We start from the raw sequence: 18,991 nt of genomic DNA, 5'->3' as shown, positions 1-18,991 counted from the left end.
ATGATTTTTCTATGATTTTTCCAAAACAGGGCAGTATTGCTAAATTTAGCCAACAGCATGTAAATATCATAACACTTTGTAATATGTTGAGCAAAGTGTATAATCATAAGTTCTAATTATTAAATGTGTTTCTTTGTTAGTTTATCATCATGAACTGAAACTAAGTCATTCATAATAAATATTATTCATTCATTTTAGAACACGTATATTAAACTATAAAAAGTATAGTTTGATAAATTCATAACGCTAATACATTTCCATAAAAGAGTTCATACATATTACATACATTTTAGATAAATTATAATAGGTATAGTTTATGATACATCACTCAACACACTCGTACAAAAAGGGTACATTCATACAAGAAAGATTTATATTCACACACATTTCACGTAAATTTGTTAACCTATAGTTTGATAAATTCATAATACTAATACATTTCCATAAAAGAGTTCATACATATTACATACATTTTAGATAAACTATAATAGGTATAGTTTATGATACATCACTCAACACACTCGTACAAGAATGGTACATTCATACAAGAAATATTTATATTCACACACATATCACGTAAACTTGTTAACCTATATTGTGAGACTCTCTCTCTCTCTCTCTCTCTCTCTCTCTCTCTCTCTCTCTCCCCGTACGTCCAAGTGCGGGATATAATTCCTGGTAGTTATAATCAGAATCTCCTTGAGGGAGAACGTGATACTTGTATATAGATCTATATTGGGTTTGACACCCCACACCTTGCTGCTAGCTACAGTTGGACCTGCAGGTCTACGGGTGACAAATGTCATTTTATTTTTTGCAACACCTGAGAACGTCGTGGCAGGTTCACATAGTCATAGTATGATTATAGCGACTCACATAGGGATATAACAATCCATAAGTTTACGGGATTTTATTTTTAAAACCTAAATGAGTTTTGGTAGTTACGATTACACATCATTTGAAACCACATTTATACTTTTAAGTATGGTCAATACTTGTTATTTCTCGGTCCTCTAATTTAGGACTACATATATATAAAGTATTAACGAACATGAGAACATACAGAAATTTCATTTAATTCAAACGCGTCCATGTCCATTTAAGTGCATAACATTTTCTATTAATAAGAAAGGTTACTTATACATTTTGGTCTTCAGTCATAAGACTACATTACGCAGATTTTAAAGAAAATATCGGATTTTCTGGATACATATTCTAACGCTTTTACAAGGAAAACGATTTACTTTTCCAACGAAATCTCTTATGAACTCACCAACCTTTGTGTTGACACTTTTCAAAACTACTTGTATTCTCAGGAATTCAGTGAAAACAGGAAATCAACAACGTTTTGAGGATGGGACGATAAATCGTCAAACAGTTCATTTTGTATTATAATGTAATTGATGTGAATCATGTAAACATGTGCTTTGATGTAACGTTTTCAATTATATTTGTGTTGGTTGTATTTACTTTGAGCACTATTATACTCATTGTTGTGATACTCTACATGAAGTCCTCCACCCCCGGACGTTTTCGCCATCCTTGGTTTGGGGGTGTGACACAACTGCAGGTGGATTGATGAAAAATGCAATTCAAACATGCTCGTTGAATCCCGAGCAAAGAAGATAACGACTATATGGGACTAACTCACCTAATTATTTGATTCCAAGTACGTCGCAAACTTCGTGCTTATTAAAAAATAGTTATTTGTTAAAATAAGTAAATGTATGAAAACCATGTTGGATTAGTGTCTAAGTCCATAACTATTTTAGTATGTACTTGACCCGATGGTGCATGGTCCTTTTGGGTTGCCTTCACCAAAGCAACTTGATAGGATGAACTATGGAGAGAAATGATTAAATATGATTTATTAATATATTATGAGAATAATATATTAAAGGAGAAATCATATTGTTTAAATTAATATTAGTCAAGAATTAATTGGTAATTAGTTTTGTGACTAAAAGAGATTAATTAAACTTAAAGGAATGGAATTGTAATTATAAGATAATTGAAATTGGGCCATGGATTGCCTTATATTAAGGAGTGGACGAATTCTATGGGAAAGCCCATGAGGAAATCGTCCAAGGCCTTAAGGAAAGGAATCTATGGGTTGCTTAGGGCTTAAGCATACAATTTAGGGTTTCCTTGTTAGATAACCCTAATAGCCTAACTATATATACATCCCTTATGACCCAAAAACATGGCTAAGCATCCTTCTAGGGTTTCACACATTTTAGGGCAGCCTCCTTCCTCTCTCATCTTCATCCTCTTGCTCTTGGTGTTTGTGAACCATTAGAGGAGTAACATTTGTAACTCTAAGTTTTCTAAAGTCATTACAAGGAGGAATTGTGATTGTTATTGCTGCATAACAATCAAGGTAATATCTTAAACTCATTCTTATGTTAATATGATTACTTGTATGCTAAAATTAGGGTTTATAGTCTTGGATAACTTACATGTACAATAGAGAAACCTAGATCCAAGTATTAGGGTTTGTATGAGCACATATGATGTTCTTATGACCAAAACCCATCAAACCATGTCTTTTTTTAGAAAGCTTTATTAAACAAGGTTAGCAATACTTTAATAATTAATAGTTAACTTCAGTCAAATTAACTATAATGTAACGTCAAGTATAACATACTTTCAGAGTTGCAGCACATTAACTTTCATTTAAAAAATATGTACATCCATCAAACACTTTTCATTTGTCAATGTTCCTATTAAATAAAGCTGTTACTATTTTAAATCTGTATACACGTCATTATTTTCGTAGGAAATAAAATATGTATGTATATGCATTAATGAATATCATGGATTGTACTAAACTATTAATCTTTACAAAATGATACTAAGTGTAGGTTTAGAAGTGGAGGTCCTTCAAACACAAGAAAAACATGAACAGAGAAGAAAATTACGAAACAGAGAAAAAAAGAAAAGAAACAAGGGATAGTTGTTTGATGCCAAAGACTTCTCTTACTTAATCAAAAACAAGTTGTGAATACATCTTTGGAAAAAACTCGGGGAGCATTATATACTAAAACATAATGAATTTGACTCTAACACGAAAATTAAAAGAAAAACAATTAAAATAAAAAACTTTCCAAAATGCCTCTGCACTTATAAATCCGATTAACCCAACGATTTATATGACGTGGGTTTTTAGTCTCTAAAATCAGTAATTTATAGAATAACATTCTTTTAGTGTGTATGTAGGTTGTCATCATAAATTTTACATGAGCTGTATTTTCTTTAAAAAAAAATATAATTTATAAATTGGTAAACTGACCAATGAATATGCATTTTACATGTCATTTTATGTTAGATTTTAGGGTTCTATCCCGATCTTGCAAACCGAATACAGTTATGCATATAATTCCGATCTTAACAAAAGACTGATTATGACTATTTGATTGTTGGGCCAAATCTTATCCTAATGGGCCCATTCAAGTCATAAAAGTTCTAATAAAGAAAAAAAGACATACACCACTCTATAACCCATCTTTTAATGATTACAAGCTTTAATTATACCTTCCTAAAAAATAATCTAAGAAAACAAATATATATATATATATATATATATATATATATATATATATATATATATATATAATACAAAAATATTGTTTTGATGGTTTTTGATCCCCAAACTAAATTAAAACCTACTCATTTTGTTGATGAGATATCTCTCTTAATCTCTACACACATTATTTATTTGATCGACAAAGCTTCATTTAGTCTTGAAATTATATATTTTATGAGTTAGTTATTGAATTTTAAATCAATAACCAGCCAAATGGCATCCATATGTTAGATTCCAAGCTCATTGATGACAATTCCAGGTATCATCAACACTTGACTTATCCGATTAACTAATTAATTGTTTTAGTGGCTCTGGAAGTCTAGTAACATTAAGACTTCATGTTCAAAGGCATAGTTAAATTATGGGGTTAACTATCATTTACTTCTCCACTTATCTTATTTATGATTAGCTTTGTTTTAGTGATTCAACTTTGATATGAGTTCCATATGTGTTTAATATTAGTGTGCATGATCCTAGCAGTATAAGAGAGTATTCTTAGACTATAGTTCGAACAATCGAGCTCTATCTTTAGAGGAGTACTTATAAATTAGTGGACCTAGATAGTAGATAGTGAATCCTACGAGGCATGATGTAAATTATAAGGTGGAGATAGCCTCATGTTGAGCCTTTGAGGTGAACCAATATATCTCTGTGGTCATTTTTTCAATATTTATTCCCGTGTATCTTTATATTTGTTTTTTTAAAATATTTATGTGGTTGAACATTTATTTTGTAACTTGATTAAGAACATTTTATTTGGTGTGTTTTGTAAAATATTTTATCATGTGCACATCAAGAACAATTTTTTTTAACCGCACCATTTTAAAAAAAAAACAGTTAGGTTAAACCAAACCACCGGTTATAGATATATTATTATAGAATATTGAAACCGGTTTTTTCAAAAAAAAAAAAAAAAAAAAAAAAAAAAAAAAAAAAAAAACTAACTTTTTTTATAACTAAAAAAAGACGATCTTTTAACTTAATTTCACTTCTGAAAATAAACAATGTGATTATAACTAAAAGTGGATTAAAGCCGGTATTTGTGCACCTCTACCTCATTCCAATTCCAAGCCTTTTCCCATTCATTCATAATGGAATGGTCTAGCCCTCCACTGATATTTACACATACTTAATCGGGATAAAATGACTTAATTAGTTAAGCCAAAAAGTGAGTTTAATATATTAAGACACTTTGTTGCATTCATTCTAAAAACAATGTTATATGTATTTGTATCTCATCATTGTTAAAATCTCAATCTTGATTTTAAGATCTTATGATTTTAAAATCCTATAAGTGACAAACAATTCCGATCACACTACAATCACAATATCACCTTTCTAGTGTTAAATATAACTGATTCACAAAATTTTGTTTATTTAACTTGAAATCGAGCATTGCAAGTTGCAAGAAGTCTTGTAGAGTATCATCATTTCATCAATTTTATCTCAAATTAAGCAGTACATACTCATAATATTACGATTATATTACGATTGATTCCACTATGTTTTAATCAACATCAAGTTATAATGTATATGCTTCACACCAAATGTCTTTCGAGAAAATTCTAATATGAATTAATTTTTATAGGATCTTTGGATTCTGATCCGATCTTATGATCACTCATCCTTGTAAAACGTAAAACGACCTTGACTAAGATCTCAATTTTGACAATATTGTTATAACTACATATTCAAATATTTAAATATTTTATATCTAAAAGACTTTAAAAAATCAAACAAAGTGTTTCTCTTGTATGCTAGCCCAACAAAAAATTACATAAGATGGGATGGATATTTCTTTACAAATTGGACTTTCCTATAAAATTCATATATATGGCCTTGAAGCTTGAAAGTGTTTTTATATAAATAAAGAAAAATCCTTCTAAAAATTTTTCTTATCATTCTCCTATCCATGTCAAAAGATTACATGTGTCATACTTAATTATTTTTAATAATGTTTTAATCTGTTTATCATTAAATTATAGGTAGGTAGAAGATAAATAGAAAAGAAATTGTAAGTGGATCATAAATCAATTGTTTGATATTGGTGATTGGTTTTATATAATGTTAGGATTAACCATAACTAGTGTCACTTATTTGATTATTTAGATAGATAACTATTAGCTTTCACATTAAATCAGCCCTCCTTTCATCCAAACACACACAAAAGTTTCACAAAATTCACAAAAGCTACAATATAAAATAATAAAACTATAATGAAAGAGGAAATATTGGATAAATAAATCACCTTGAATAAATAAATCACTTTGAATAATAATCAATAAACAAAAAAAAAGAAAATGACTCCAAGAACTACCCTTAAAAAAATTACTCTACCCTCAAATGTCTATATAAAAAAATTAACTCTTTCTTTAAACAAATATGAAATTTCTATCTGCAACAAATGAATGAAAGAATGATCTAAATGACATTTTTACCCCTACAAAGAATTGTTAACTTTATACCCAACAATCTGACCTCCTAACTGTTCTTCTTCAACATCACGCTGCTGCTTGCTGATACGCCGACGAACTTCCGGCGACATCCGACGGGACCCACGCCGACACGGTGTAAAGAGGCTGATCAGACCAGCTCAGAGTAACACCGGCGGCGGCACCGCCATCAGACACCCGCCTCTGCTGCTGCTTCTCCACTTTGAAGGAATTCGGACCAAATGGATGATCATACATTTTCAGTATCATTTGGCTCTGTAGAAACTCCCTCTCGCTGATCTCCACGCTTCTGAATCCGCCGAGCTCCGCCATCGACCGCCACCACTGATCAAACCCAACGTGCCTCTCGAATCTCTCAAGCCCTTCGCACGCGATTATGTTTCTGATTTCACGTCCGAAGGATTCTTCGATTTTGATCCGAGAATGACTTTGTAATGGAAACACAGAATCGATACAGTCAAAGATAGCAGAATAATACATCAATGAATTCGATACTCTCTTTTCCAAAACAGCGTCGTTATGCTCGGATTCTTGCTCCGCCATCACCACAACGCTAGGGTTTGTGCTTCGAATTAGCCGGAAAAAGTCTCTAAGAGCGCCGCCGGTGGCGTCGTACAGCATTTTGTGAAGCTGTAAGACGCAATTTACAGCTACAGTTTCGCCTTCTTTAACATGAAGCATCCACAGTCTCACATCTTCTAATCTATCAACAACCGGATGGAATTCAAATTCTAGGTTTAAGGCCTCGGCGAATCCGGAAAGCCGAGCTCCCGTCTCGATGAGATCCTGTTTGGATTCTCCGACGCCGGTGATTCTGACGTGGCTCGGAGGGTTGTTCATGGAAGCTAAACTCTGAAAAAAGCTCGGCCATTGAAGACCTTGCTTTACGTCAAAATCTATAACATGAACTTTGTCTTTCCCTTGAAACGATCTTAGCAGAATCTCGTTTGACGTGAAATGGATGAATTTAGGGATTGGGGTTGCTTGATTCAAGAGACGTAAAGCTGTCCCATTCTCTTCTTCGACCTGATTAATCTCTCTAGGAATAGAAATCTGGAAAATATTGGGCCAAATTCTCGAAACCCTTAAAGCTAAAGCTTCTGTGTAATAAGCAGCAAGTCTGGAGATTGAAGAATCGCCTCTCGGAGACGCTAATTCGCCTAATTTTGAAATGAAATGGTTAATTGCAGCTATGTTCTTAACGCCGATTGCTTCCAAACAAGCTAAAAGCAAACTTATAAGCTCAAATCCAACTTCTTCATCATGGTTCGTGTTCCCAATCGCTAATAAATCCAAACTTTGATTAGGGTTTGGTGCACCTACGCCGTTCGTACCTCCTACATCCAAACTCCGATGACTTTCCGGCGAACTGCTCCTCGATCCCGACCCCGACCCCGATGACGTTTCATTCACAACCCTCTGTCTATGGCTTCCTGACGAAACTCCCCTTTCACCTAAATCCGCTAATTCATTCACAAAACTCCATGGACTGGTTCTTAACTGAGGCGAAAACGGAAGTGAAGTAGCAGAATGATCAAGAACGAACCCCTGTTTGCTGAACCAAAAATTATCTTCATTTTCACCAAATTCTTCGACTTTACTGCAACCCCTTTTCCTCTTAGCTCGAAAAGATTCATCTTGTTCATCTTGGTAAAGTCTTTTTAACCCTTTGTTTCTGTTATCCCAGATATCGTTCTTTTTTTCTACCACAGTGTGCTTAAGTGAACAGTTTGTTGTTCTTGCTTCTATTGTGTTGTTGTTGTTGTCGAGTGATATAGGGCCCACAGGTCTAATAACTGGCTGCGATCTTGTTGATTCTTTACGAGGGAAGTTAGTATTGCATGGCAAATCCAATCTTTGTGTGCTCATTGAAGGGAAGTTACTAAATGTAGAAGAAGAACACCCAGCCAACATTCTTTACTAACTTCCAAAGTTCTTCACTTTCGCTCTCGTGTATATAAATGTATATATATAGATATGTATAAATCAAATTCAGTCAAATTATAAATGTTTGTGAAAAGAAATCAAGAAAATGAGAGAGTGTGTGTAGTTAAAAGAAACAAACAAAAAAAAAGGGGGGTTTTAAAAATGGAATCCAATGAATTGAATAAAAACGTATGAATGTATGTGCAATAAAGAATAATATGAATGTGAAATGTGTATGAGCAATTGAAAAGAATCAAAGAATTTGATGTAAGAAAATTTAAAAAGTTTACCTCAAAATGATCATCGGATTCCGAAAAACACACACTCTGGGGAGATGATGATGGTTGAAGAAATCTTTACCATGAATGCAATTCAACCGCCGCCATAACTTGTTCAAACCCAAAGCTCAAGAAAGATCCAGATTTTGAACAACACATTCCAGCCATTGGCAGTTTGAAGAACTCCATAGTGATCTTTATCAAAAACCCAGATTTTTTTTTTTTTTTTAACAAATTTAAACCCTAATGAAAAAGAATTGAATCATTCCTAACGATTTCAAAGACCCTAATGTAAAAATCAAGAAGTTTATGAAAACCCCATCATTTGAATCGTGAAAAAATCAAGATTTGTGGATTAAAAGACGAAAAGATTGTGTTTTTTTTCTCTCCTCTCCTCTCCTCTCCTCTCCTCTCTCACTCACTCTCTCTCAACTACGCAACAGTAACACTACCCAAAAAAATCATGCACACATATAAGATTTTTCTTATATAAATCAGAAAACCAGGGTGTTGTTTTTCCTTTGTTTTTGGCAGAGGGATGCGGTGGTTTTGGACCCTAGGATGGAGATCTGACGGTGGAGAATGGTGGTGAGAGTGAATATGACCGTTGTGGTGGGGTTAATATGACCGTTGAGGGGTTAAACATATTTTTTCTTTGGGTGCTCCTATACGCAAGAAGAAGGATTCGTATATAAAGGTCAAATATGACATTGACATTTGACAAGATCCCTCAACTTGCAAGATTTTTCAAAATACACCCTTAATGTTTATAATATTTACTTTAAACTTTATTAATTTTTGTTATATGGTTAAATTAGTTTTATTTTATTTTATAATTCTTTCCTACTTGTTTTCTATCAATCATCCGCCCTATAAATATGTCATATTAGAAAACTTTTTTTTTTTTTTGTTTTTCTAAACCATTTAATATATATTAGTCAATAATTTTTTTTTATGTTTTATAACTCTTAACTTTTTTCCCAATTAATTATATTATATTTTATTATATTATTAATTTTAATTTTGAATATATTATTTTAAACTATTGGTTATATCTATTAAATATTTAATGACATTTTATTTAAGAAATATAAATTTTAACAACAAAGTCGCGAGTTTCGCATAACAGGTAGATGTGATACCGTCGACATATTGATTCAATGAAACAGGTATCTTAACGTTTTATTACTAAATATTAATTAAATATTACAATTTAAAAATTAAAATTTACAAATTTATTTATCAGTAACGTTTTATTAATATGTAATTCCACTATGTTGTATTATAATAAATAATATGTTATCTTTTTAAAATATTTTTAAGATTTATATATATTTTAATTGTTTAGAATAAAAAAATTAAGTAACTTAATAAATTAAATTATTGACTATAAAATAAAATAATGTATAAATAAAAATAATAATATATAATTTGTTTGTTGATAAAAATGTTATTTTTAATATAAATTGTTATATTAACTTGAGAAAGAAAATTAAAAAAGAAAAAAGAAAAAAAAAAAAAAAAAAAAAGACATATGGTATTACATGGTTTAATGGGGATTGAACTTCTCATTCATTTCATTCTAACTACAATACATTTTTGTTTCATTCAATGTTATAGTACCACTTTTTAACCTATTAAACTCTTCATAAAACCCTCGAGATGATCATACTTTATTATCATTTTTTAGCAAGGAAGTTACTAAACTTAATCACACCGTCAACAACTTCAGTTTCTGAACCTGCTACTCACAAAAATACTCGTGGGCACCCCTCCTTAAAGAAGAAACTTTTCAAGAAAACCCATATCGATTTAAACCACGACCCACCAACTCAACATCCACCACCTCAAGATCAACCGACTCAAGCGCCACCAACTCAATATCCGTCTCGACGTAGCATTTCTACTTATACGCCTGATTATATGCGGTCTAATTTGCACTAACGCATTCCCATCAAATTCTATATTTTACATTTTTTACAATTAATATCTTCAAATGGTCAAATTTAGTAACGGACATATATCAGTCAATCAATCATTTGTGTATTTGGAAATTGATTCGTGTATTTAGAAATACCCTATTTTTATTCAACACCCCACAAGTTATAATAATAATCTATATTAAACCTTCAACTTTTTAATTCTTTTACTTTCAAACCTTTATTGCTAAAATTATTTATATATAATAATATATTAAAAATATATATATTTTAACAACATTTTATAAATAATATTTTTAAAGTAAAAAAATTCCCGTAACTGTGTCCAAAATAATAGACACTATGAAAGAGAAAATTTGAATTCGTGTTCATATCATGACATTATAAATATAAAAAAAATATAAAAATTAAGCGAAAACAAAGGAGAATGTTTCAATCGTTATCTTTTAAAAATTATCTCTACCTATTTTCTCATATGGCCATAGGATGTTCCAGAAAAAACTTATGTAATTTTACTGAATTACCATCTACCCACTGTTTAATTAAATAAAAATGATCTGGTTTATAAGAAATACCAAAATTACCTTTCTTAATCATAGCATGGGGTGGTAGTGGTGGCGACGGTTGTGGTGGTAGCGGTGGTGGACAAGGTGACGGATGTAGTGGCGGTGGTAGTGACAACGATGATGAAGGTGGTGGCAAGGATAGTCGTGGCACTGGTGGTAGCAGGGATAGTTGAGGTTAGAGCAGCAGATGTGAAATACATAGTTGAGTTTGAATCTCAAGATCTCTATTTTATTGTCAATGTATTAGTTCTCCATTTTAAATTTTTTAGATCCTCCTCATTATTGTGATGTTATTTGTTAATGTATTTATTCTCTATTATAAAGTTTAAGTTTTATATTAATGTTTGCATTAATTCACAAATAAAAAATGTCTAATATATATTAAAAATTAATTTTACATATTTATTTGAATCAACGATTATAATTTCGCATAACTAAAAAACTATCTCTTAAATTTATAATTTATTTAAAATAACGGATTAATAATTTTAAAATTTTACTATAAAATTTAATTAAGTTTATAACCGTGGTTCCCACGAGTTATAAACTAGTGTGTGTGTATATATATATATATATATATATATATATATATATATATATATATATATATATATATATATATATATATATATATGGTTTCAAAGCATTCCATGGATGATGGCAATGGGCCCCTTTGATGAATTCTAGGTTAAAAGCCCAAGACTTGTCTTTTCCCTATAAATAGTCATGTATTATTCATTATTAGGGTTAAGAGTGAGGCAAAATGTAGCCGCCACGTTGTGAGGTTTCTTGTAGAGTTAGATTCTTATTTCTTAAGTGTAATTTATTCCTCACAATTCAATAAATTGAGTGATCATTCGACATAATCTTCATATTTGTGTTTGTTCTTATTTTCCGCATCTTGTTCATCAAATCTCAATTAGGGTTTCATCCCAACAAGTGGTATCAGAGCGGGTCTTTGAAGATCTATTGATTTTTTAAGTATCGGTTCTTGGTTTGATGATTTTCTGCACAAGTTATTGCAGATTTTGGTGTTTTGGCGGTATGGAATCAAGATTTTTGTTCAAGTTACTTTTCATGGAGATTTATGATTTTCTTCTTCAGTTCATCTGGTATTTTATTTAATCTGGTTCGTTTTTCTGTTCATATTGAATCAGATCATTTGCTTAATCCCAAATCAATTGATTTTATCTCTTTGTTTTAAGCCAATTGGATCCGTTTGAATCTTCTTTCGATCTGGCCCAATTATTTAGTTTGTCACTGTTCATGATGCGTTTATTTTGATGATCCAGTTTTTCTTTTAGCCCTAATATTATATTCGAGTTCCTGTGTGCATCTTTTGCTTTGCATATCGATTACTTAGTTCATCCGATTGCTCGTTCTCTCAAAGCCTATCAAGATTCGGAATCGCTGCTTATATCACTATCGGCTATGGATATTGATATGTATTCATCAATCTTGATGAATCGATTTGAGTTTTTTTTAATCCAAGATCATACTTCTCATCAATTTTCTCTTTCTTATTCATAAAGTCGATTTGAATGATTCGTATTGAACTTGAAATTTCGATGAAATTGTTGCGATCGATTTTTGGAAGTAGCGATTGTATGTTTGTTGAACGCAAATATTTGATGTCATTTGATGAATTGTTAACGAACGGATGAACATTGGTCAAACTGGAAAGTCAAAATTGGAATTTTAGGGTGATGCTCTCATCTATGAATGTAATCGAAAAGCTATCAGATTTGTTCAATTAAACAACGATCGAAGTTGAGGCTTAAATTGGCCTCTCGGAGTTTCAATTGAATAGTCTCATTATTTGGTGCTTCACATACTCTTGGTTCGCTGTATAATGGCTTAGAACAATCAGAATAAGTTGGGTTCACAATCAGAATATATGTTTGAGGATTCGTATTGTAATGACTGGTACTCGGAATCGGAACTCAGGTCTCGCAGTCAACTTGCATTGTTTTGTATAGTCAAACTATAAAAGTCAAAATTTGAGATACTTAGAACATCTCACCTGTGAACGATTGGATCTTGTTTGTCTGTGCTTGCATTCCTTTTCACGAACACTCGGAGCCAATTGATTCGGAGTTTGGAATGTTTGGGTTCATTTGTTAGCTTTGGAAAGAAAGAGGGGAAAGCAAATCTGTGAATTCGGTTGGCTAATGTTTCGCTCTTTGTTCGCATGGTCATGCTTGATTTCGCTTTTGTATCAATGGATTTGGAATGTACCTGGAACAAAATTGAGTTCGGTTTGGTAGCTCTTGGAACGAAAGCGCTTGGAACAAAAGTAATGGAACGAAAGGGGGATGAACCGAAAGCGAACCTGTGCTCGGACCGAACATGGTTTCGGTTCAATGAACGTGGAACGAACCTCGGTTTGGTTGCTTGTGCTGGAAACGAAAGTGACTCAGATTCACGTCTTTATGATTGGAAACGATGGAATTGATTGGAATCGGTACTTTGGTTTTCGTCTACGATTGGATTCGTTCCGGTTCTTCTTTTAATCACAGATAGAGTGGGGAAGAAAGCTTATGTTTCACTTCTGGTACCCTAAACTTCAAAGATTTGACCGTTCTGATCCCTGAATTTTTCGTGACTTGGCTGTAATGTTCCATTTCCAGATTATGTTTCTAATTAAGGGGTATATTGATGTTGAATTACCATTCCAGCCCCTATCTTTCAGCAAGTGACAGTTTCTGCCCTATATTTAGAAATGTTTGCAAATTTAAGGGCTGGTGAACAGTTTTAGATTTTTTAAAGCACATATTTTTTCGTGAACAAAATTTTTTTTGGATTTCATCAAGTCTTGGCGGTTCGGAAAGTCGTTTTTTGTGATAATGTCAAATTTTCACGACTTTTTCGGATTTTCTACTTCATCGTTTATATCATTTTGTCGCGGGGGAGCACATTAATTTTTTATCCATTCAAGATCATTCTCATGACCATTTGAAGGCTTTATAATCACGTTTTTGATTATAAACCGGGGGAGAATTTGGTATGGCCATTCGAAATTGGATTTGTGACTTTTCAAAGTTGATGATTTTTTATAAAGCTTGTGGTAGAATTATGAAGGTAGCTTTTACAGCGGAAGTTCTTCATCGAGCTCTGCTAAAGCTTTTACAGAGAAGTATCCTTTACAGTGGAAGTTCTTTATCGAGCTCTGCTAAGGACTTGTTATATCTCCGACTTCTTGTATTTTCTCGATCAAGTGGCGTTACGAATCTTAAAGTTTGGGTTGTTACATGATATTTTTTGATGGCTTATATCATTAGCTTATTTGAAGATTATTGTGACTTGGAGGGGGAGCTCTTCAAAGACAAGAAGTGATTCAGCCTCTTTGTTCTGAAATGGGTTTTTATGGCGGGTTTGGTTTTCATGAAGATTCTTTGGGACTACATTCGAAAATGAAGTTTAAAGACATTACTTCAGTGCTTGATTTATATATCCTAGAGCCCGTGTTTGAAGACTATTGAAGAATCAAGATTCATGGATTGCTTCATATATTCCTCGTTGCAGATCTTTTTATTTGCTAGATGCTTGTTTTGGAAGTTAAAGCATTGTCATCCATTCCATACTTTGAGGGGGAGATTGTAGGGTTTCAAAGCACTCCATGGATGATGGCAATGGGCCCCTTTGATGAATTCTCGGTTAAAAGCCCAAGACTTGTCTTTTCCCTATAAATAGTCATGTATTATTCATTATTAGGGTTAAGAGTGAGGCAAAATGTAGCCGCCACGTTGTGAGGTTTCTTGTAGAGTTAGATTCTTATTTCTTAAGTGTAATTTATTCCTCACAATTCAATAAATTGAGTGATCATTCGACATAATCTTCATATTTGTGTTTGTTCTTATTTTCCGCATCTTGTTCATCAAATCTCAATTAGGGTTTCATCCCAACAAGTGGTATCAGAGCGGGTCTTTGAAGATCTATTGATTTTTTAAGTATCGGTTCTTGGTTTGATGATTTTCTACACAAGTTATTGAAGATTTTGGTGTTTTGGCGGTATGGAATCAAGATTTTTGTTCAAGTTACTGTTCATGGAGATTTATGATGTTCTTCTTCAGTTCATCTGGTATTTTATTTAATCTGGTTCGTTTTTCTGTTCATATTGAATCAGATCATTTGCTTAATCCCAAATCAATTGATTTTATCTCTTTGTTTTAAGCCAATTGGATCCGTTTGAATCTTCTTTCGATCTGGCCCAATTATTTAGTTTGTCACTGTTCATGATGCGTTTATTTTGATGATCCAGTTTTTCTTTTAGCCCTAATATTATATTCGAGTTCCTGTGTGCGTCTTTTGCTTTGCATATCGATTAGTTAGTTCATCCAATTGCTCGTTCTCTCAAAGCCTATCAAGATTCGGAATCGCTGCTTATATCACTATCGGCTATGGATATTGATATGTATTCATCAATCTTGATGAATCGATTTGAGTTTTTTTTAATCCAAGATCATACTTCTCATCAATTTTCTCTTTCTTATTCATAAAGTCGATTTGAATGATTCGTATTGAACTTGAAATTTCGATGAAATTGTTGCGATCGATTTTTGGAAGTAGCGATTGTATGTTTGTTGAACGCAAATATTTGATGTCATTTGATGAATTGTTAACGAACGGATGAACATTGGTCAAACTGGAAAGTCAAAATTGGAATTTTAGGGTGATGCTCTCATCTATGAATGTAATCGAAAAGCTATCAGATTTGTTCAATTAAACAACGATCGAAGTTGAGGCTTAAATTGGCTTCTCGGAGTTTCAATTGAATAGTCTCATTATTTGGTGCTTCGCATACTCTTGGTTCGCTGTATAATGGCTTAGAACAATCAGAATAAGTTGGGTTCACAATCAGAATATATGTTTGAGGATTCGTATTGTAATGACTGGTACTCGGAATCGGAACTCAGGTCTCGCAGTCAACTTGCATTGTTTTGTATAGTCAAACTATAAAAGTCAAAATTTGAGATACTTCGAACATCTCACCTGTGAACGATTGGATCTTGTTTGTCTGTGCTTGCATTCCTTTTCACGAACACTCGGAGCCAATTGATTCGGAGTTTGGAATGTTTGGGTTCATTTGTTAGCTTTGGAAAGAAAGAGGGGAAAGCAAATCTGTGAATTCGGTTGGCTAATGTTTCGCTCTTTGTTCGCATGGTCATGCTTGATTTCGCTTTTGTATCAATGGATTTGGAATGTACCTGGAACAAAATTGAGTTCGGTTTGGTAGCTCTTGGAACGAAAGCGCTTGGAACAAAAGTAATGGAACGAAAGGGGGATGAACCGAAAGCGAACATGTGCTCGGACCGAACATGGTTTCGGTTCAATGAACGTGGAACGAACCTCGGTTTGGTTGCTTGTGCTGGAAACGAAAGTGACTCAGATTCACGTCTTTATGATTGGAAACGATGGAATTGATTGGAATCGGTACTTTGGTTTTCGTCTACGATTGGATTCATTCCGGTTCTTCTTTTAATCACAGATAGAGTGGGGAAGAAAGCTTATGTTTCACTTCTGGTCCCCTAAACTTCAAAGATTTGACCGTTCTGATCCCTGAATTTTTCGTGACTTGGCTGTAATGTTCCATTTCCAGATTATGTTTCTAATTAAGGGGTATATTGATGTTGAATTACCATTCCAGCCCCTATCTTTCAGCAAGTGACAGTTTCTGCCCTATATTTAGAAATGTTTGCAAATTTAAGGGCTGGTGAACAGTTTTAGATTTTTTAAAGCACATATTTTTTCGTGAACAAAATTTTTTTTGGATTTCATCAAGTCTTGGCGGTTCGGAAAGTCGTTTTTTGTGATAATGTCAAATTTTCACGACTTTTTCGGATTTTCTACTTCATCGTTTATATCATTTTGTCGCGGGGGAGCACATTAATTTTTTATCCATTCAAGATCATTCTCATGACCATTTTAAGGCTTTATAATCACGTTTTTGATTATAAACCGGGGGAGAATTTGGTATGGCCATTCGAAATTGGATTTGTGACTTTTCAAAGTTGATGATTTTTTATAAAGCTTGTGGTAGAATTATGAAGGTAGCTTTTACAGCGGAAGTTCTTCATCGAGCTCTGCTAAAGCTTTTACAGAGAAGTATCCTTTACAGTGGAAGTTCTTTATCGAGCTCTGCTAAGGACTTGTTATATCTCCGACTTCTTGTATTTTCTCGATCAAGTGGCGTTACGAATCTTAAAGTTTGGGTTGTTACATGATATTTTTTGATGGCTTATATCATTAGCTTATTTGAAGATTATTGTGACTTGGAGGGGGAGCTCTTCAAAGACAAGAAGTGATTCAGCCTCTTTGTTCTGAAATGGGTTTTTATGGCGGGTTTGGTTTTCATGAAGATTCTTTGGGACTACATTCGAAAATGAAGTTTAAAGACATTACTTCAGTGCTTGATTTATATATCCTAGAGCCCGTGTTTGAAGACTATTGAAGAATCAAGATTCGTGGATTGCTTCATATATTCCTCGTTGCAGATCTTTTTATTTGCTAGATGCTTGTTTTGGAAGTTAAAGCATTGTCATCCATTCCATACTTTGAGGGGGAGATTGTAGGGTTTCAAAGCACTCCATGGATGATGGCAATGGGCCCCTTTGATGAATTCTCGGTTAAAAGCCCAAGACTTGTCTTTTCCCTATAAATAGTCATGTATTATTCATTATTAGGGTTAAGAGTGAGGCAAAATGTAGCCGCCACGTTGTGAGGTTTCTTGTAGAGTTAGATTCTTATTTCTTAAGTGTAATTTATTCCTCACAATTCAATAAATTGAGTGATCATTCGACATAATCTTCATATTTGTGTTTGTTCTTATTTTCCGCATCTTGTTCATCAAATCTCAATTAGGGTTTCATCCCAACAATATATATATATATATATATATATATATATATATATATATATATATATATATATATATTAAAGTTGTAAAATAGTATAAGGTTTGATTTTAAAATTATTACAAGTGTAAGGGCATTTAATGTAACTTGGAAAGGAATTTCTTCCTGAATTTGTATAACAGCGGTTTATGATACAAATTTAATATAAATATATTTAGAATAGTCAAATTTGGTAACTGTCATATGTCATTCAATCAATTCATTCGTGTATTTGGAAGTGAATTCGTGCATTTAGAATCACCCTTTTTCTTTTAATCTTATTAACCTACAACTTGTCCCCACTTGATATTTGATGGCCCCTACATTTGAAACTTCTCAAACCTTTTAATTTAGTAATTCGTTCCCGCTAAGCTCTTTTTCTCACCATTTTTCCTGCCAACTTTGGATGAAAAAACCCCATGAAGAGCCATCTTCCATCTTTGTTAAAGACTTAAAGTAAATAAATAAATTCAACTATTAGTTTTATTTGTATCTCCTTGGCAGTAATTATTATTGTAAACTTTAACTATTAAGTGATTGGGTTTCTTTTTGTTTAATTCTGCTAAATTATAAATTGAGTTTTTTTTATTCTGTCGGATTTTGTTAGTTGTAAATTGTAATTATTGGTTAATGGGATTTTTAGTTTAGGGTATATGGTTGCAAAATATAAGTTATGACATATGTTTAACAGGATATCACGGACAATGGATCTGACAGTTGATTTCCGTTCAACGATCAATATACACCCCACTTGACTTCCAGGCTGGATCCGCCACTGTACGAAAGTGACGTGGTGGGATTGTCTTTCGAGGATTTTCTTTTGATGAAATGCACGTAAGGGTGTCATGTGGTTGTCTCCTGATATCCGTTTAAATTGACCGTTGGATAAAAGGAACAATAATATCGTATCTATATTCTTAACATATTCATCGCTTAAGAACCATAATTATACGTTATTAACATTGATTACGATCTATAATTTTGTTTTACTTTGGGGTGTAAATATTTGGATTTTAGTAAAATATTAAATCAAACCAGAAATTAAAAGAAAAATAAAAGAATATCACAAAAAATACCTTATGATTGTTGAACATTCAAACATTACAATCCAAAGTACTCAAAATTTTATTTTATATGACTTGTTTGGTAAAACTAGATCATAGCTCGTAGTAAGAAATTATAATTTTTATTTATATATATGAATGTGTGAGAAAATTAAATATAATTTTTAGAATAGTTATAGAAATTGATTACAAAAGCTCAATAGTTTTTTTTTTTTTTTTTTTTAAACGATACAAGAAATAGTTTATAAATTTTTAGCTATTTGTTTAAACTAAAAGTTAAACGTT

General features: G+C 32.5%; 1 protein-coding gene across 1 annotated transcript; it reads right to left on the bottom strand.

The window, feature by feature from the left end:
- Window positions 1-5,817: 5,817 nt before the first annotated feature.
- Window positions 5,818-8,891, bottom strand: LOC145000132 (scarecrow-like protein 28). Its single transcript, XM_078959296.1, has one exon. The coding sequence runs from the start codon at window positions 7,951-7,953 to the stop codon at window positions 6,088-6,090; it is 1,866 nt and encodes a 621-aa protein (XP_078815422.1). The 5' UTR covers window positions 7,954-8,891; the 3' UTR covers window positions 5,818-6,087.
- Window positions 8,892-18,991: the final 10,100 nt, after the last annotated feature.

The sequence above is a fragment of the Lactuca saligna genome, chromosome 6 (assembly GCF_052625555.1).
Source record: "Lactuca saligna cultivar CGN05327 chromosome 6, ASM5262555v1, whole genome shotgun sequence".
Taxonomy (NCBI): domain Eukaryota; kingdom Viridiplantae; phylum Streptophyta; class Magnoliopsida; order Asterales; family Asteraceae; genus Lactuca; species Lactuca saligna.
Note: the sequence above shows the minus strand (reverse complement) of the source record. Positions and strands in the feature narration are given on the sequence as shown.

What these genes read in the sequence shown, in the direction of transcription:
- LOC145000132 (XM_078959296.1), bottom strand. Translation starts at nt 7,953, where the DNA reads ATGTTGGCTGGGTGTTCTTCTTCTACATTTAGTAACTTCCCTTCAATG.